General features: G+C 46.8%; 1 protein-coding gene across 3 annotated transcripts in view; it reads right to left on the bottom strand.

Moving 5' to 3' along the window:
- The window catches only part of DHRSX (dehydrogenase/reductase X-linked), a 155,488-nt gene that overhangs the window by 21,816 nt on the left and 112,375 nt on the right, over positions 1 to 21,297 (bottom strand). For all 3 annotated transcript variants that reach the window (XR_010406008.1, XM_045873976.2, XM_064573675.1), the window contains exons 5-6: positions 13,602 to 13,809; positions 3,169 to 3,376 (exon numbers count right to left, since the gene is read on the bottom strand). Coding sequence is in view for 2 of the 3 variants with exons in the window: in XM_045873976.2 (XP_045729932.1) it covers positions 3,169 to 3,376; positions 13,602 to 13,809 (416 nt within the window). In the remaining variant the exon portion in view is untranslated. The remainder of the gene's footprint in view (positions 1 to 3,168; positions 3,377 to 13,601; positions 13,810 to 21,297) is intronic.

A 21,297-nucleotide genomic window follows, 5' to 3' on the forward strand; every position in this document is an offset into this window, starting at 1 on the left:
TCCTATTCTATTTTATCTTATTCTATTCTACGCTACTCTATTCTACTCTACTCTATTCTACTCTATTCTACTCTATTCTATCTTATCCCAGCCTATCCTATCCTATTCTTATTCTATTATTTCTTATTCTATTCTATTCTATTCTTCTGTCTTTTTTTTCTATTATTCTGTCTTATTCTATTCTACTCTACTCTATTCTACTCTATTCTATCTTATTCTATTCTGTCTTATTCTATTTTATCCTTTGTTAGTCTAGCCTATCCTATTCTATATTATTCTATTCTATTCTATTCTATTCTATTCTATTCTATTCTATTCGAATCTACTCTATTCTATTCTATTTTACTCTATTCTATCTCATCCTATTCTATCCTATCCTATGTTATTCTTTCTTATTCAGCTCTATTCTATCCTAGCCTAGCCTATTTTACTCTCTCATTCTTTCTTTCTTTTTTCACTTGATTTGTTAATTCAGTTAATTTCTTTTTTCTATTTTTTTATTATGTTATGTTAATCACCATCTCATTCTTTCTCATCCTATCCTATGCTATTCTACCTTATTAATTCTTACCCTATCTTATGCTATCCTATTCTGTCTTATTCTATCTTGTTCTACTCTATCCTATTCCACTCTATTCTATTCTATTTCTCTCTGTTCTGTTCTATTCTAAAAAGCTGGCAACAGCCTAAATGTAGAAACACAGATAGATTGGATGAATAAACATATATACCCTCATCAACAACTGTGTTTTCTTCAAATTGCAAATCATCTAAAAGTTGATGGGGGGGGCGGGAAATAATCAGGGCAAAGAGAGAAGGAAGCTAAGAAAAGGAAGCCATGGGGGTGGGGGAGGCATCGCCAGAGCAGAAGGGCGAATTCAGAACAGACGGGAACATGCAGGTATTTAGAAAAGGAGAGCCCTTCCCCTCCAGGATCAGTAGAGAAGACCAGCATCAGTCCCTGCAAACACCATCCAGACTGACGACGGATCCGGTTCTAACAAGTAAAAACACCAGCGGCGGGGGAATTTCTAAACAGGACTTCAGCCCAGGAACCTGGGGAAGTCTCAACAACACAACAGAACGAAACTCAACCTCTTGAGAGAACTGACGACCAATTTTAACGCCTGTGACTAGATTTTGGCTCAAAGTACCCCATCGGAGACCTTAAGTGACAAGAAATTCGGGGGCGGGGAGATGTGCAACATGACATACATGGTTAAATATCCCTAATTATATAGATTTTTTTTTTTCTGAGCCAGCAGCTCCCCATGGGGTGGGGGAGGGGGGAAGGGAGAAAGGAAGTGCATAAGGAATTCATTGAAAAAGTCATGTCCATAAAGAGGATTTGGATTTTAAGCAGAGCCGAAGAGGGGAGCTCTGACATGGAGGAAGGATCCCCTGGTCATGCAGATGTAATTACATCCGGTGGCGGCCAGATGCCGGCACCCCATTGCACATGATCATTCCCATTTGCCAGAATCTGGGTTCCGGTGCTGGCCCCAAAACGCTGGTGAGTGGAGAGCCCAGAGGTGGGGAATTCACAGCAAACGCTATCCCGCCCTCCACGACTCTGGACCGCGTCATTTCTAATCTTTGTGAACCCGCTGCAAGGAGGAAATCAATACCGTCCCCTCGCCAAGACCCTGGAAGCCGGACGATGCGCCCGGGTCCCACAGCTGGGCCAGCATTCCCCCATAGAAACAGGACGGCAGCAAATGAACAAGGAATTGTTCCAAGAAGCAGGATTCCTGTGCAGTAAACACGGGATCTTACTGATCATTAAAAAAAAAAAAAAAAGGGCAAATTTAAATGTGACCACATATCCAAGCACGAAATATAAAAATATCAAGAGACTAATGATGTAATGTATGGTGATTAACACAACATAATAATTAAAAAAAAAAAAAAGAAGAGAAAAAATATCAAGAGAAAAGGGTTGGGGATACAAGATTTTAAAAGTGCATATCCTGTGGGTGACTCTCTCTTTTGGAGAAGTTATTCTAAAGAAATAATCCCAGAAACAGCAAAGTGTCCACCTCTGAAATTACAAGGGTGTGCGTGCACCACATTGGGCTACTTGGGGGTTAAATGTGTGTACAAGGGCGTTTTGGGCAGACTGTGTCTTATACAGAGATGGGCTGGACGTTAATTTTTGTTATGGTTATTGCATTTATGGGGGGAAAAGGGAAAACAATCTGTATTGTCACAAAAAGGAAGGTGGATACAGAAACGGAAATGCCCACATGATCATCCCTGGCCCTCACTCCACCTGGGGGAACACGGATTGGGAAGGATGAAGGTCAAATCAGAAGCACCAGCGAGCTCCAACAGGTGGGATTCGGGGTGGCTTGTAACGCCTCGTTTCCACGTTGTGCAGAAGGCAAACTATCTGCGTGGGGGCAGGTGCATGTCAGGGACCCTCTGCATCTCTGCAGGATGTACTTGCTGGCCTTGGCCCCGCCTGTCACCTGCTTATGCGCTTCTCCCACAATGGGAGTATCTCGTCTTTGAGCAAAACCTCTGCCATCACCCCGTGGGACGCCCGGGACATCTGGGAGGACCACACGAGTCCTGCAAGGAGCGTTTTGTGCAGCTCCGTGTTGGCAAACTAGCGGCAGCCTGCATCCTCCTGGTAGGGATGCTGAGGGATGCAGTCAGACCAGGCTCCTTACAGGCACAGGTGTGCAAAGCATGTCCAAATCCCCGAACCAGGGGGAAAGCAGAGCCAAAAACACACACGCTCTCACTTTGGGAGGCTGAGGTTGCCCTTCCCACGCCCTTGCAGAAAGCAAAGGTCGCCAGGACTCAGAAGCAGAACCCAGGCAAGGGGTCTTCCTTGAAGGAACTGCATTCTGCAATCAACCAGACTTTGATTCAGAAACGCGTGCGTGACGTGGGAGTCTCTGGTGGTGGCACAGAGCTGAGCCCTGTCCTTGGTCCCCAAGTCTACTTTCTCCTTCGCAGAAAAAAACACCAACAAATGCTCGAATACGCACACGGGGAGGCCCTGCTGCTGGCTTCCGACGTCAGCGACCCGGGACGCCGGGATGCTCACGCTTCGGACTGCTGGCCCAACGGCGTATTAAGTGGCCTCGAGGTGGCCGCCTGCCCGTGGGGCCGGGGACCTCAGAAGTGGGCACAGCCGAGCAGCCGCGGGAGGCTTACCTTGAAAAACCACCAGCCGAAGAGCTTCTTGATGAGACGCGTGCCCCAGAAGACGTGTTTGTAGAGGTCTGTGTTGACCACCCCAGGGTCGACCACGTTGGCGGTCACGGGGCTCCCCTGGGCGGCCAGCAGCCTCTGCATGTGGTACGTGAACAGGACAAGGGCCAGCTTGCTTTGGGCGTAGGCGCCGTGCGGAGAGTAGCAGTGACTGTGGAAGCAAAGACGGACATGTGTCAGACACCGATGCTTTCCTCACCTGCATGGTCCCTACCTGCCCAGGGCGCTACCTGTCTGGGTCCCTCACCTGCTGGGGTCCTGCACCTGCCCGGGACCCTACCCACCCAAGTCCCTCACCTGCCTGGGTCTCTACCTGTTGAGGTCCCTATCTGCCTGGGTTCCTACCTGCCCAGGTCCCTCACCTGCCAGGGTCCTTCACCTGTCCAGGTCTCTCACCTGCAGGGTTCCTACCTGCCCGGGGCCCTACCTATCCAGGTCCCTCACCTGCCGGGGTCCTGTACCTGCCCCGGTCCCTCACCTGCATGGGTCCCTTGCCTGCCCAGATCCCTATCTGTCTGGGTCTCTACCTGCCAAAGTCCCTACCTACCTGGTTCCTTCACCTGCCCGGGTCTCTACCTCCTGGGTCCCTCACCTGCCTGGGTGTCTACCTGCTGAGGTCCCTACCTGCCTGGGTTCCTACCTGTCTGGGTCCAGCACCTGCCCGGGTCCCTGACCTGCCCGGGTCTCTACTTGCCTGGGTCCCTACCTACCTGGGTCTCTACCTGCCCAGGTCCCTCACCTGGCTGGGTATCTACCTGCTGAGGTCCCTACCTACCTGGGTCTCTACCTGCCCAGGCCGCTCAGCTGCAGGGTCCCTCACCTGTAGGGTTCCTCACCTGCCCAGGTCGCTCACCTGTCCAGGTCCCTTATCTGCCTAGGTCCCTCAGCTGCAGGGTCCCTCACCTGTAGGGTCCCCCACCTGCAGGGTTACTCACTTGCAGGGTTCCTCACCTGCCCAGGTCGTTCACCTGTCTAGGTCCCTTATCTGCCTGGGTCCCTACCTGCCCGGGTCCCTCACCTGCAGTGTCCATGGCCTCCCACCTGCTGTCTGCCCCTGGGGTATCCTGAGGTTTGATTTCCACTCCCCGTGCACATGAGGGTTTTTGTAGTTTGCACGACAAACACGGGGCTTCATCGCCCGGGTGTTGTGCGGGCCCCTGACACGATGCGCAGAAAAGGAACGGAACGTCAACCATTTCAGCGGTTGTAAGGATGGGGCGATTCTCCCCGCCCACCTTTAACGTGAAGATGAAAACAGCGCCCAGAGCCCCGCTCGGAAAGCTTGGGAGAAGTAGGACCTGCCTGCAGGTGACTTTTAGTTTCTATTCGTTTTTCAACAGGGAAGCATGTAGTTAAGTTTCACCGTAACTATACAGACACGCACATTTGTGTCTACATAAATGTGTCAACATTGCGATCCTCGTAGCTTCATAAAGTGCTAGGATCGTCATCATAGTGTTTTTAAATAGAATTTATGTTTTTAGAGCAGTTTTAGGTACACGAGGCCGTTAACAGGCAGGTGCAGATTTCCCGTGCACCCCTCCCTGCCTCTCCCCCCATCATCAGCATCCCCACCAGACGGTGCGTTTGGTGCACGTGATGAACCCACGGCCACACAACATCACCACCCAGATGCATAGCTTAACGTGCATTAGAGTTTATTCTTGGGGGTGCACATTCTATGGATTTGGGCAAACGTACAATCACATGTATGCATCACTATGGTGTTATACACTGTAGATTCACTGTCCTAAAAACGCTCCGCGCCCCACCTGCTCATCCCTCCCTCCCCCAACCCCTGGCGACACCCATCTTTGTACTGTCTTTATCTATCCACCTGCTGAAGGACAGCTTGGTTGCCTCCAAGTTTCGGCAATCAGGAATCACGCTGCTAGAAACATCCGTGGGCAGGTTTCCGTGTGGGCGCGTTCGCAGCTCCTCTGGGTGAACCGCGAGGAGCCTGATTTCGGAACCGCATGATGAGGGCGTGTGTGGTTCTGTAAGAAACCGCCCAACTGTCCTCCCAAGTGACCGAATCATTTTGCATTCCCGCCGGGGGCGGAGGAGAGCTCCTGTCTCTTGCCGCGCTTGCCCACCAGCACGCGGTGCTGCCGGTGTCCCAGATTTCGGCCACTCACGGGCATGCCGTAGGGTCTCCCTGTTGTTTTGATTTGCGAGTTCTCCGATGACCTAGGATGTGCAAGATCTTTTCGTAAGTTGATGGTGAGATTTTCTGATCCACTGCGTGACGGACACATGGGTGCTTGGCTGTCCACACGTGACCAGCACATCGCCGCCCTCAGGGACTCGGTCCTGCCTCCTGCCATTCCCCGGGAAGCAGGTTTTTCTCCCCAGAAACTTGACCTCACAGTGTGGCCTTCGTGCATCCTCCTGTCATGGGAGCCCACGTGCAAAACCCAAGGTTTGCCCACAGGGAGTCCACCCAATTTTTGCTGCAAAACGGACCCCTGGTTCCTCTGTCTTAGGGGACCGGTGCAGGGGGGCAGGTCAGCAACTGTCACCGGATGAACTTGCCAAGGAGCATTGCCCCAAAGAATTCTAAACACGGCTTTTTTTTTTTTGGAGGGAGGGATTCAGAGAAAAATATAGGGCAGTTCAGAGTCCAAACTCCCTCCCTGACACAAGACAAGCCGCAACCCTCCAATTATTGTCAAGAGATTGGTTTTTTGGCAAATTTCTCCTGTCTGCTTCCCGTAGGGGAGGGGAGAAGGCTCCAGGAAATGGGGAGTGATTAAGTGCAGGGAATTCAATGCCCAGTTTCATCTTGGCTTCGGGCCATGGGGACGCTAGCCTTGAATGCCACATTCTCAGCATTGCTTGGTTCGGGCCCTTAACGGGTGAGAAACATCAATATGCCCATTTCCCCAGCGTAAACCGATGCGGTCTATGACTGCGGTTTTATAGGGTAGCACGGAGAAGGAAGAACCAAAGATCGTTAGAAATACTAAATGGAGAAAAAGTGAATATGTTTCTCTACGGCAGGGAGGAAGAAAGTCCAAGAAGGAGGGGGATTTCAGGAGAGGTTCCCCTGGCGGATTTACAGATAAAGAAACATCCACAGCGGAAATGGGAAGGAATCAGAGCAAATGAACAGGAGGACGTGATCCCCCCACTGAGGTTTCCTAAATAAAACCCCAAGGACTAGAAAGGCACTTGGCATGGAAAACAATGAAGACATTGAAAGTTAACAGATAAAAGGGAGCAGAAACACAGAATCAAATTACTATTCTCACTGCGTGAGGATAAACGAACTAATTTAGGAAATGGCTGCATGGCTCGGTACTACACGGAATTTTTACTTCGTTGCTTTTGTAGTAAGGGGTGTCAGAAAGTAGAACCCGAAGCCATAAACATAGATCTTTATTTTCAATAAATAAAAAACCTAATGGTGTAATGACTTAAAGAATAATTTGAAGGTCGATCTGAAACAAAAGTTAGAGACGGTAATGTGGTAGCCTTTTAGAGGGGCAGCAAAACTTTTCTCCCATACTTTTGTGTTCTGTCCCTGAGGGCTGCAAATTAAACTGAGAACTGCCACATTTACAGAGGGAAATCATGCCAATTTTATTTTTAACTTTACATGTATGGCAGTCTTCATAGAAAAGAAGTAAAAACCCCAAAGACACCATTAGACTTGGGTTTATATACTATTTAACAATGCTTCGTAAATTGGGGAGGGGTGAGGAGACAAAGGAAAGGGGGTTTGGGCTTCCAGAGGTGGTAAATTGTGAAAATGTTAATATATATACATATATATATTTTAGTATATGTGTATATATACATACATTATATATATTAGTATTATATTAGTACATGCATATATATTAGTATATTAGTATATATATTAGTATATGTATATATTAGTATATATTAGTATATTAGTACATGTATATATATATTAGTATGTATGTATATATATACTAACTTCAGTACTTTTTGTGACTTTCTTTGAAGTTCTGCTTTTAATCAGATCTGGCAAGACCAGCATACACCTGTCTACACCACATCCGTCAATATACTTTCTATGTTGTTTCACGGGTTATTTAACGGCTCCCACACCAGCAGTCAGTCCTCCTTCTCAGCAGAGCTGCCCTATGCTGCAACATCAGTATCTCATAGAACTATTATCATCCCGCTCCGTCCTAGAAAACCATGCACCTTCTGTATTAATTTAACTGTTCCAGAAGGAGCGGGTTTCCTGAAGTCCCCCCACTATGCCAGAAATTGTGCAAAGGACCATGGGATTTATCAGACAATATCTTGAGCCATTGGAAAACACAATCTAGGATGCCTGGGTGGCTCAGTCGGTTAAGCGACTGCCTTCGGCTCAGGTCATGATCCTGGAGTCCCAGGATCGAGTCCCGCATTGGGCTCCCTGCTCGGCGGGGAGTCTGCTTTTCCCTCTGACCCTCCCCCTCTCATGCTCTCTCTCTCTCATTCTCGCTCTCAAATAAATAAATAAAATCTTTAATAAAAAAAAAGAAAAAACACAATCTATTGAGTTTTCTTATTTCAACAAAACACACGTGTCCCTGAATTTGCATATCGTTCATGGTATTTGCAGCCCATGTTTTCAGCTCATCGTATACAACTTAATTCTCTCCTTGCAGTTGGAGATCGTGAAGTGCCAGCCGACGCTGAGAGTTTATTACAAGGAAGGAGGTCTTCCTTTATTATGTTGACGGATGCTGTGCCCTGTGTGAGTCACCGCTCAATGCCTACCATGCTGGCCTTGCGGACGGCTTCCTTTTATTACGGATCCGCAGGGAGTATTAGCCGTCATGATCTGTCCGCTGGCCTCCGATAAATGCGTGTGCAGAAGACAGCACAACCAAGGGTGTCATGCTCGCGTCATATTAATCAGCTGCATTATGTCCCTTCTGGGTCATTAATGCATAAGTGCATGACCAACAGTGATGGAACGTCTGCCTGCTACCGTGAACCCGGGTGCTCACTGGGTCCGATAATGAGCAGCCTCTCCGGGAGCAGGGATGAACGGCACCTGCTGGTAGGCAAATAACCTCTCATCTCCAGATACAAGCTTTCCCGTGGTGAGACGGACACATGCCTGACCCCTGGTTTTCCACGTTTCATATTCCAGAGGACTATGGAAATATACGGTGGCCAGGAAGGGCTCAGGAAATAGCGTGAGCAAAGAAGGGGCTCTGTGTCTCCGCAAAAACAGCCCAGGACGTTGGCGACCACTGCAAATTCCACCCCCATGTAAACGTCTGGTGCGATTGTTGATAGAACAATTGCGGGCACGTCCGTGATCTGTGATGCATCCCAGAACACCGCATAAATCCTTGAAAGCTTCGGGGAAAACCTGAATCAGCACAGGGGAGTTTATTCATAGCATGGGGTTTCACAAACAGTGATGTAAGAGGCCGTGAATATGTGCTTACAAATGGATGGATGGATTAGCTCTCCCCGAAGTTAAAAAAGTTTGGGAAACTCAAGCCGAAATAGGTATTTTCCCCGGGATGCACACACATGCCTGTAACATCTCAAGGATTATTGCTCCAAAGTGAGGTCAGCCTGGAAGAAACAGTTCCGGAAGAGATTAAGGATCCGTCACCTTGGGAACAATGCATAGGGACCCTTATGGATTGAATTGTGTCCCCCACAAGAAAGATGTGTTGGAGTCCTACCCCCAGGATCGCAGAATACGACCTTGCATGGAAATAGGGTTTTTAGAGGGGCCACTGAGTTAACGTGAGGTCTTTAGAATGGGGCTCTAACCCTATATGACTGGTGAACTTATAAAAAAAGGAATTTGGGCACTGAAGGGCATGTGCAGAGGGAAGATCACGTGCAGGTGCACAGGGGGAAGATGGTCCTGTGAGGATGGAGGCAGAGCTGGGGGTATGCACATGTAAAAATTTGCTGGCCATCACCAGGACTCCGGAGAGGAGCCTGGAACAGATTCTCTGCCAGAGCCTCAGGAAGGGACCAGCCGGGCCCTGCCTGGATCTCAGAGGTCCAGCCTCCAGAACTGGCAGAGAATAAACTCCTGTGGTTCTAAGCCATGCAGTCTCTGGTCCTTTGTTACGGCCGCCCCAGGACACCCACACAATGAGCACAAGCTGTTGCATGAAATCAAAGTTGCTTGGTATGCAGCCCAAAAATGTGCACTTTCCCGAGGATGTTAATTTGTTCCATCTTTGCAAGAAGAGGGGAAGCGAATATAGAACAAGCAAATCTTCCACCTTGAATGTGAGCCGCTAAGAAGCAAGCTTGTTTGTTTTTTAAGATTTTATTTATTTGAGAGAGAGAGCACAAGCAGGGGGGAACTGCGGGCAAAGGGAAAGGGAGAAGCAGGGATCCTGGGATCATGACCTGAGCTGAAGTAAGATGCTTAACGGACTGAGCCACCCAGGCACCCCAAGAAGCAAGTGTTTTGCGGGGAGAGGAACCCATGGGGAGGATCTTTGTGGACAAGGCCCCATGATGCATGGACACCCACTCATCAGTTTTACCCAGAGGAGCATCTTCGTTAGTGACACCTGGAGTAGCCATTTCTTGTTCCAGGAGGTTCTGTTACCCTTGCACCTGGAAGCACCCTCGCCTGTCCTGAGGACAGGAACCAGGACAGGGGCACTCGCCTGCTTTGGGGCTGAGGAGGGCAGACAGCATGGCGCCATGTCCTTCCTCACCCAGGGCATCCTAGTACACAGCCACGTGTTTTAGGAGGTGAGGCTCATAAGATAATCAGAGCATGAATTGTCCTCAGCGGAGATGCAATGGGCTTCCCCAGGAGCAGTCACCCTCAGGGCATGATCAAAGCTGGGGCAGCTCAGACAAGACCCATCGAGGACCTCTTTGGTCCCAGGCGGCCGATGGCTGCAGGAGGCTGAGCACCCAGACAAGCCGGGGTGCAGGGCAGGTAGCGGGTAGGGCCGACTGCGCTACGGTGCCCAACGGCTTGGTCAGACACCAGCCTAGACATTGCTGGGAAGGTATTTTCTTAGATGGGACTAACACTGAAATCAGAAGATTTGGAGCAAAGCAGGTCACACTCCATAATGTGGGTGGGTCTTGTCTAATCAGTTGAAGGCCCGAAGAGGAAAGAGAGCGTTCTCCTCCAAAGAAGAAGGAATTTGGCCTCAAGAGTGTAGCCTGGAAATTCTGCCCGAATTATCAGTTTTTTGGCTCAAGATGGGAACACTGACTCTTAGTTGCATCTCTAGCCTGCTGGTCTACATTGCAGATTTTGGATTTGGCAATCCCTCCAATCTGTGAGCCAATTCCTTAAAGCAAATCAACCCATCTCTCTCTGTCTCATACATACATATAAAATATCTATAAATATTTACATATATGTTTTTAACTTAAATGATACTTTTACCCTCCTCCTGCAAAATGAAACTCCTTTTTCGACAAAGCTATCCATTTCTTCATGAGTCAATTTCAGTGATTACAAACAATTTTCAAGAGCTCTGCCCATCTTTTCCTTTGGGGAAGTATTCTAGTGGAGGAATGTTCTGGCACAGCCTACCTGAGCAGACAAACCTTCTCATGGGTAACAGCCCACTTGGATTCTGGAACGCTTTATAATATTGTGATTTAAGCCTTTACAAGAACACGAATTTCCAGCAAATCAGTCTTGGCAATTATCACTAACCACCAGCGATGTTTACATCAGGTGGAAGTCGAGGACCAAGTCTTTTCATGCAGCAAAGCAGAGTGTTTTAAGCCCAAGTGGTTCTCAAATTTTAACGTGCATCAGAATCTCCTAGAGTGCTTATTAGAAGTCTGACTGCCCGGCTCCCCACCCCCAGGGTTTGGACTGAGCAGGTCTGGGGTGCAGTCTCAGCATCTGCATTTCTAGTAACTTTTCAGGGGATGTTGATGCTGCTGGCCTGGGGACCACACTCCAAAAACTGGCACCCTGAGTGATCTCATTCTCTTTTATTTTAATTTTTTAAGATTTATTTATTTTAGAGAGACAGCGTGAGAGAGCAGGGTGGGAGGGGTAGAGAGAGAGGGACAAGCAGACCCCCGCTGAGCGCAGAACCCAATGCAGGACTCTATCCCACGACCCTGAAGTCCTGACCTGAACTGAAATCAAGAGTTGGACGCGTAACTGACTGAGCCAGCCAGGCGCCCCTCACTATCTTTTAATAAACATTTAGCAAAGAAAGTGATGCAGCTCAGTGCCTGTTATTTGATTTTTTGTATGCAAAGCTGCAAGGACATTCATGCACACACTCACACACATGCACACACATTCGTGCACAAACGGAGGACTGCACAGCCACACTCACATGCATGCACACATGCGTGCCCACATGCTCACACACATGCACTTGCACCCTGGTGCACACACATACCTTTCCCGAGCTCCCTTAGGGCATCACAAAGGAGCAGCCCCTCAGCAGCACAGCTGTCCCCCACCCCCGTGCCTTTGCTTCACTCACTTCCTCTGTGCACAGGCTGGTCCTGCAAGGCTGCCTGGGGACACAAGCACTTGGGCAACCCCTTCCCCAAGTCCCTCCTCATGGAGCCACCTGCCCCCAGGAGGCACAGATGCATTCCCACCCTCTTGCCCCCAAGGGGAAATCCCAGTGAGGGTTCTCCCTGACCCCACAGGTACAAGCACAGAACCCACCCATCCACGCAGGAGCCAGGTTGACTATCAGATGGGTGAGAACACCCTGGGAAGACCCCAGCCCTGCTTTCCCGGCAGCTGGCCCTTTGCTAGGCAGGAACGCGACACCGTAAAGCAGACCCAGGGCTGCACAGCTGGACCACCTTCCTTCCATGCGTCCGCAGGCCCGGGTGCTGAGGGCGCCCACCCCAGTGCGCATCCTGGAACGCGAGCCCCGCTCGACCAAGCATCCAGGTCCTTCCAAGCACAGTTAGGGCTGTACACACACAAACATAAACACGCACCCCACTCACACTCATGGACTCTTGTACCCTTAAGGAGGAGATAGTGGGAAACACAGATAAGAATGTGGTGCCTCCCACACCAGCAGGAGTCACCCGGATGCACCACACGGAGTTAGCAGGTTGCACTTGCAATGACAAGCAAAGGAGAATGTGTCATTACTTCTGATACCCACTCCGTGCCCAACTTCTGTCTTTCCAGTTTTTCTACCAAAAAAAATAACATCACACAGCTAAGCTGCCCGAGGATACGACGCATGTGATTTGATGATGAATACGATGCATGTGATTTGATGATGAATACGATGCATGTGATTTGATGATGATGGTTGCTAAGTGCACTTCCTATGGTGATTATTTCAGGATACACGGAAGTAGCAAATCATCACCTTCTACACCTGACACTAACATAATATCATATTATGTAGCAATTAAAACATTGTGTTACAACATATAGGAGGTCACATTATATAACAATTATAACATTGTAACATTGTAACATATACAATGTTACACTGTATAACAATTAAAACAATGAAGCATTGTAATATGTGTGTTATATAGCAATTATAACATATATGTTATATAATAATTAGAATTACAACACTATGTTATATATATGGGTTATATATAACAATTATAGTTACACTATAACATGTTATATTATATAACAACATTGTCATATAACATATAGCAGTATGTTATAACATATAGTTATGTAACATTATATACATTATATAATTATATATAATATGATATAATTACATATAACATCATATATTATATAATTACAACACTATGTTATACATATACGTTATGTAACAATTATAGTTACATGTGTATAACATGTTATGTAACAATTATAATCACAACATTATAATGTTATAACATATATAATGTTACATAACAATTATAATATTGAGATACAAACATAATTATTGAGCTATAGCAATTATACCTCAATAAAAAAATGCTAAAAACAAAATATGCGTTTGAGGATACAGTAACAAAGAACATGACAAAATGTTTGCACGGAGTTTTTCAATGATTCTGATAACAGAGCTGAGTCTAAATCAGTGGTTTTGTACTGTTGTGCTGGGATAGAATTTTGACTCTGAGTGATTGCCTAGTGATATTAAGGAAGATATATATATATATTTTTTAAAAAGCATATGCTTTGATTTCGTCACGTGTAAAATGAGGATAGTAGTGTTTACTTAAAAGCATGTCTGTGCTGTATTCATGGGCGGGTATAGATAAAGTGCTTAAGTGCAAAATAGTAAATAATTAGTAGCTAATAGTCATTATGATTATTCGTAAGACAGGTTTATAACAAACACTGGTCGGTGAGGTGCACCGTTTTCCTGTGATGCTGAGCACCGTGCCCCACGTGTCACCATGTCAGGCTCGCCAGGCTGACGGGCAACCTTGAGCCCCCTGGACGGTCGGCCGAGAGCACCCACCTGCCCTGAAGGTCATCCATGTTCAGCTCCCCAATGTAATGCGTGGCCGACGAGACGGTCAGCACCCTTGCGCTGCAACCCGGAGATCCAGACTCCTTCATGGTGTCCAGGAGGAGGTTGGTGAGCAGGAAGTGCCCCAGGTAGTTCAGCCCAAAGTGCTCCTCAAATCCATCCCTGGTTTTCCTCTGAGGGACCATCATCACCCCGGCTGGAACAAAGGGGATTTCAGGGAGAGTTATGACATGAGATGGGGGAGCCGTTCCACAGACGGGCTCCAGGGACGGGGACGCATGGCCGGGCGCCAGCCAGGAGGATGGGCTCTGGTCCTCACTGCCATGTCACCTTCCTGGGCCTCAGGTTCCTGCTGCGTACACAGTGGGAAAGGTGCCAGGACATGAAGACGGCACCTGCAATGTTGCTGTCCAGCATGTAGAAGAATGTGAGAATGTCCTGAATCACCAAAAGGTGCCCCCCCGCCGGCCCCGGGAAGTTAGTTCTTCTGGACAGAACAGCTGTCTGTACAAACAAAGACTCCCTTGTTGGAGGAGCTTCCCGGACACGTTGGGACACGGATGTCCTGTGGTCCACAGGGTGGGGCGGATGGAGCCCAGAGCCGAGTTCCCCAAACTCATGTTGCCATGGCACCCCCCCCAATTCACAGGGCATTCCAGAAATGGATTCATTCTTCAGGGTGCCCTGTGCAAAATACTGACCCAAGTATGCACACTGGCCGTTCCCGCCCCAGACCCCAGTCCAGCCCTGTTATTCCACCAACACATTCATCAAAATCCACCAACACATTCGTATGCTCTGTGCTTGCTTCTGGCATTCTCCCCCAAGCTCAGAACAACTCTACCCCCATCAGGGCAAAGCTCAGCTAATGCCCCGTCCCCACATCCCTTCCATGGATGCTGGCTCCCGCATGTGCAGGAAACATGCCTGTCCCGGATCGGTCCGTGTCCTGGAGCAACCCAGCATGCTTGCATGTGCATCTGTTGGAGTACATGTATGTACTTGTGCTTATCTACTCGTATGTGTATGGATGTAGGTGTATTTCACATGTCTTCTGTGTGCATCTGTACATTTATTGCAGATATGTTTGCATATGTTGCAGGCGCTTATATGCATTTGCATGCATGTGCACACATAACCACACACAAACATATACAAACATATGTGCTTATATGTTTTCAGGCACACTTGTATGCACATACATATGTATTTATGCAAATATATCTATGTGTGTGTTTGCATATGAAAATGGGCTTGTATTTATAAGTGTGTGAGCAAAGGTATTTGAATATGCCTCAGTGTTCACAGCTTATTTGTTTGCATACGTATTTACGTGTAATGCATGCATACCAATATGGCCATTTGCACGGCATTCCTGCAAGTTTTTGTGTTGGTGCATATTTTGAATTTGCAAGTGAATCTATTTGTGTAGGATTTGCATGCACCAAGGCATACATACTTATTTGTGTGTGCATTTGTACATGCTCATATTTCATGTGTATGCATCTCTGGGTATATGTATTTGCATCTATGTATCTGTTTGTGTCTATGTGTCTTCCATGTGCACATATATATATTTGCATATGTACATGTGCATTTGGTGTGCATGCGTAGGCATTTCTACATGTCATTCTCTGTGCTTTTCCATACATGTAGACAGTTTTCCAGCTGGATTGCAGGGTCCCTTACTGCGCACACAGGTCACAATGCATGCCCCATCACACCTGCGCCCACTCAGGATGCACTTTGTGCATTTACGACCTTACGCATCCGGCCTCCATGCAGGCTTATCACTTGTGGGGTGCTCAGGGCAAAGGAAATGTCTGACAGGCTGTGGGTTTCACAGCACCAATATAGTGTTTTGGGTGCAGTAAGGTGGTAAGTCTCATTAAAGAGGTAGAAATGAGAGCCCATGACCTCATCCCATACACACCTGCTATGCTAAGTGCTTTTCTTCATGTCCCTTGAATGCTCAGCCCTCTGAAAACAGTCCAGGGGATTGAAAGTGTCCCCTGAGCTTACTACTATAAAACATCACTCAGGTGGACCTACAAGGAGAGGACCTACAGGGAGAGGACATAACTGGGGGAAATGAAGCCACATGGGGTCTTACACATTGAATAAAAAAAAAACTTAAATGAGATATATACTAACTATTAGCAGTGAAGTAAGCCTTATTTTCAGGGATATGTTCAAGGATTTCCATTTTCATGCTGATTCTTCTCTCATTATTTAAAATTAGTAGAAAGACCTGATGCTGATTTTGGCTCACCTACTTTTCCCATTTAATTAACAAGTATTTACCAAGGAGTTACTGTGTACTGAGTACCAGTTACGGGTTGTTACTTTGTACTTAAGACTCTGCTGCAGAAGGCTGCTGAATCTCAGATCTGTACCTCTGAAACAAATAATGCAATATATGTTACGAAAAAAAAGAAGATAGCAGGAGGGGAAGAATGAAGGGGGGGGAATCGGAGGGGGAGACGAACCATGAGAGACGATGAACTCTGAGAAACAAACTGAGGGTTCTAGAGGGGAGGGGGGTGGGAGGATGGGTTAGCCTGGTGGTGGGTATTGAGGAGGGCACGTTCTGCATGGAGCACTTGGTGTTATGCACAAACAATGAATCATGGAACACTACATCTAAAACTAATGATGTAATGTATGGGGATTAACATAACAATAAAAATTTTTTTTTAAAAAAGGTATATTTAAGAATATCCACAGTCACTCAACTAAGCTAAGAAAACATTCCCAAAGGGCACTTGGCATCCATGGCGTTAAGCGGATGTGAAGTCTGGCATTTTGAGAACAGGTAAACACCTCCCTGGTGATGTCATTTTCTTGATTATTATATTCAGCGTGATGAAGCCAGATAAGCAGAACTCTGTCCATGCCTAGAGGATTACAGATTCCTAGTTGGGCGAGCCAGGCTCATCACGAACACTGGGCTTCTACGAGGCTGGTTGAGAGGGAACCCAAGCTCAAGGCAGCTGTAAACAAGCCTCCACATGGTTTTGACACTTGCTTCCTCGGGAGATGGAGTCTGTGTCCCACCCTCGGATCTTGGGCATCTCATTAACTTTCTGTAATAAGTAGAATGTAGCAGCAGTGTGACAAGGCTTGGTCAGGAAAGACCCTGCGGCTCCCACCTGGTTGCTAGGAATGCTGGGGGGAACCAGTTTCATTTAAGAAGACTGGCTGGAATTTGCAACGACATGGATGGAACTAGAAGGTTTTATGCTAAGCAAAATAAGTCAGTCAGAGAAAGACAAGTATCATATGACCTCACTGATATGAGGAATTTGAGAAACAAGACAGAGGACCATAGGGGAAGGGAGGGAGAAATGAAACAAGACGAAACCAGAGAGGGAGACAAACCATAACAGACTCTTAACTCTAGGGAACAAACTGAGGGTTGCTGGAGTGGTGGGGGGTGGGGGGGATGGGGTGGCTGGGTGATGGACATTGGGGAAGGTACGTGCTATGGTGAGTGCTGTGAATTGTGTAAGACTGATGAATCATAGACCTGTACCCCTGAAACAAGTAATACATCATATGTTAAAAATTTTTAAAAAGGTTGAAAAAAAAAGAAGACTGGCTGGTGCCCCTGAGACCGCCATATTGGAGAGAACTCCTGGGGTCATCTGGTCAACCATCCTAGCTGAGCCCAAGTGCTGGGCAGCACCAACTTCCCAGCAATGAAGCAAGCCATGTGGACATCCAGCTGCAGGTGAGCCGTCAGGTAAACAGAAGCCTGAGCTGCAACTGCACAGGACACCCAGAGCTAGAACCGCCCAGATTCCTGTGCCCCAAAACTGCAAGCAACAGAAATGTTTATTTTTGAGCCACTAGGATTGGGGGTGGTTTGGAACACAGCAGTAGCCGCTGGAATATCACTGCATGCATAAATGATCAATTCCTGGAACACCAGTACATGCGTAAATTATCAATTCCTGGAATATCACTGCATGCATAAATGATCAATTCCTGGACTATCACTGCATGCATAAATTATCAATTCCTGGAATATCACTGCACGCATAAATGATCAATTCCTGGACTATCACTGCATGCATAAATTATCAATTCCTGGAATATCACTGCACGCATAAATTATCAATTCCTGGACTATCACTGCATGCATAAATTATCAATTCCTGGAATATCACTGCACGCATAAATGATCAATTCCTGGACTATCACTGCATGCATAAATTATCAATTCCTGGAATATCACTGCACGCATAAATTATCAATTCCTGGACTATCACTGCATGCATAAATTATCAGTTCCTGGAGTATCACTGCATGACTAAATTATCAACTCCTGGAATACCAGTGCATACCCAATATCAATTCCTGGCATATCAGAGCATGCATAAATTATCAGTTCCTGGAGTATCACTGTGTGACTAAATTATCAATTCCTGGAATACCAGTGCATGCCTAGATTATTAATTCCTTAAATATCAGTATATGCCCATTACCAATTCTTGGAATGTCAGTGCATGCCTAAATGATCAATTCCTGGAACATCCTGGCATGCATAAATTATTAATTCCTGGAATAGTAGTGTATGCCCATTACCAATTCCTGGAATACTACTGCATGCCTAAATTATCAATTCCTGGAATATCTCTACATGCATAAATGATCAATTCCTGGAACACCAGTACATGCGTAAATTATCAATTCCTGGAATATCACTGCACGCATAAATTATCAATTCCTGGACTATCACTGCATGCATAAATTATCAGTTCCTGGACTATCACTGCATGACTAAATTATCAACTCCTGGAATACCAGTGCATACCCAATATCAATTCCTGGCATATCAGAGCATGCATAAATTATCAGTTCCTGGCGTATCACTGTGTGACTAAATTATCAATTCCTGGAATACCAGTGCATGCCTAGATTATTAATTCCTTAAATATCAGTGTATGCCCATTACCAATTCTTGGAATGTCAGTGCATGCCTAAATGATCAATTCCTGGAACATCCTGGCATGCATAAATTATCAATTCCTGGAATAGTAGTGCATGCCCATTACCAATTCCTGGAATACTACTGCATGCCTAAATTATCAATTCCTGGAATATCTCTGCATGCATGCATTATCAAGTCCACATTAGAGAGCCCCATCTTGTGGGACAAATGACTGTCACTAAACTCAGCCTTCAAGTATCCAAATTCATTGGAAAATAGCCCATATAATGGAATAGAGGCAACTTTAGGGGATGTGGGGCTCCATAAGGATTATTCTGAATTTTGGGATATTACTCTGCAGTGAGTTCCAGTTCAATCCAGTTAGTTAAGGACAATCTGTCATAGAAGATATAACTGTTGTAGGTTATTCCCTTCCTTGGGATGGCCTCTGAGTGCCTGGAAGTTGGTAGCAGAGAAAATGGCTAGGGGCCTCTGGTCCGCCAAACCTTGGGGCAGGTGCACAGACCTTGGGTTTCACCCCCCTGGGGCTGAAGTGCTGGACTCATTAGTTTTTTCCGGGGTGCAAATGGTCCACAGCCTCATCTCCTGAAGGCATACAATATCCAACTCATTCCGTTTCTGTTATGGATTATCTGTGATAACGTACATGACAAGCAAATGTGGGGTAACTGTTGAGCTGGGGGGAAATGCCAGCATGGATCTTCGTTGGATGCAAGTCCTGGTGACAGATCATGGCACAAACTCATCGACCCAGGCTCTAAGAATTTGACAATAATGATGCTCTGGGCCGAGAGCGAGTTCAAGGTGACTCCAGAAATCATAAACCGTTTTTGCAGCACATTCTTGGCATTAACAGCATCACTGGGGAAAGCGTACTTTTAAAGAGCAGCGAGAACATCACGGCCATGCATACGGTTGGTCACCTCTTGGAAATGTCCAATCCATTCTGGGGCTCATGGAAGTGAGGTGGGGGATTCCAGCACGACAGAAGCTGCACCCAAAGCCGTCCTAATCCTAATCCTAATTCATGATTCTGTCGCATACCGAGAATCTCCATGTTCCTCTCTGTTCTAAAGCAAAATGTCCCAGACACCTGCCTGTGCAGAGCATCATCAATCTCAGATGATAATACTTATTGAACATCTCACACGTGCTGAGGGAGAAATTTTAACTGCATCAATGGAACTGGATTTGTGTTTTTGAGATATTGCTGTCACATGAGTGCATCGGAGGGTTGTCCCTTCATGGTGAGCATTGCTGAGACCCCAGTATCTCCCTTTGCCTGCTAAAAAGTGGGAAAAGGAAAATTAAAATATCCACTCATTGATCCATGTGCTGGATTGGGAAGTGGACTTGCATGCAGAACGTGTTGTTCTTTATGCAGCAAAACAATGAAACAGAAAAGGTATGTCCTAATCACGGGGAAGGAGAGAGAGTTGTGTGTCTTGCAGAAGACAGGAAAGGCAGAAAGGAGAGAGAGAAGGGGGCACTTTCTGGCTGGTGGCACGTGGCCAGATGATGGCTTCACTCCACAACATGAGGAACATTTCAGAAATGCCACCATGACTCTGGGGAATGAATGCTCCCCCTACCTTCAGAGTCACTGTCCCTGCCCAAGCTTTGAATTCTGTTGACTTAGGCATTAATGACACTCACAGAAAACAAAAGCAAAGATGTCTGGAAGCTGGAAACCAGGGTAGTCAGGAAAGGCATACAAAAATGTGGGGATAGGGCAATAGAACATTCTGGAACGGAGCAATGAGCATTCTGATTCTGCCTGTAAAACATGAACAGGGAAAGGGTTGTCCACGTGCCTTCGAGAAGGATGCTGGGAAAATCTATAGGTCAGTGAATGCCTGTGGTTCCAGGCAAGATGGGTGGCAATGAACCCACAGGTGCATGGGTACTGGGGTTGATTGCTTAGGGGTTAGTGAACCCACAGTCACACGTGGGCCAGTCAAAATGTTGAAATCAAAGGCAAAAATACGTGTGTCCAAAGTAATTCTTCAGTGTGAATCCAATGGGAAACACATTGGTAAGACCGTCGTGTGGATGGGTCCCCATGGCATGCCCAGGCTCCATATTCCCATTTCCATTCTGGAATAACTTTCTCCATGTTGCCATAAAAGGCAAACATAACGCCCACCCCACACACCATGATGATGATAAGGATCCAATTGTTTACTGAGTATGTTTCTTAAATGGGCAACAAATCTTGGCAGAAAGTACCATCCACTTGGATCTGCCATATGCATCATCGAGGACACCTGAGACCAGGTGCTTTACAACACACAACTCTTGGAAGAGCTTCTGGGTGACATGCTTCCGGGGCATCTGGATAATTGGAAAACCACTGTATTTCTCAGCCCACTTCCTAGAAGCTCATGAAGGGCATTTGGAAGAACAAAGGTGTTCAATGCAGGAGATGCAATGCACACCCACAGCCTCCAGCCTACTGTTCTGGCATCATGGTAAATCATGTCAAATGGCACTGCAAACGCCCACCACCAGAAGAACATCCAACTGCCTTCTGTTCTAGGAAAACCCATCACACAGCAGAAACGGGGAGGGAGACACACTGGAAAACAAACAGAAGGCATCGATGAGAAGTGGTCTACACACATTCGGATCTGATAATCCATTGATGCATGCATGTGTGGTGGTGATTCACTAGCTTCCGTGTTCCTGGAAGGGAGACCAGATGATGGCAGAGCCTGTTTTGCATAG

The sequence above is a fragment of the Mirounga angustirostris genome, unplaced genomic scaffold (assembly GCF_029215605.1).
Source record: "Mirounga angustirostris isolate CCGP_5_RB_7025 unplaced genomic scaffold, mMirAng1.0.hap1 SCAF_11, whole genome shotgun sequence".
Classification (NCBI taxonomy): Eukaryota; Metazoa; Chordata; class Mammalia; order Carnivora; family Phocidae; genus Mirounga; species Mirounga angustirostris.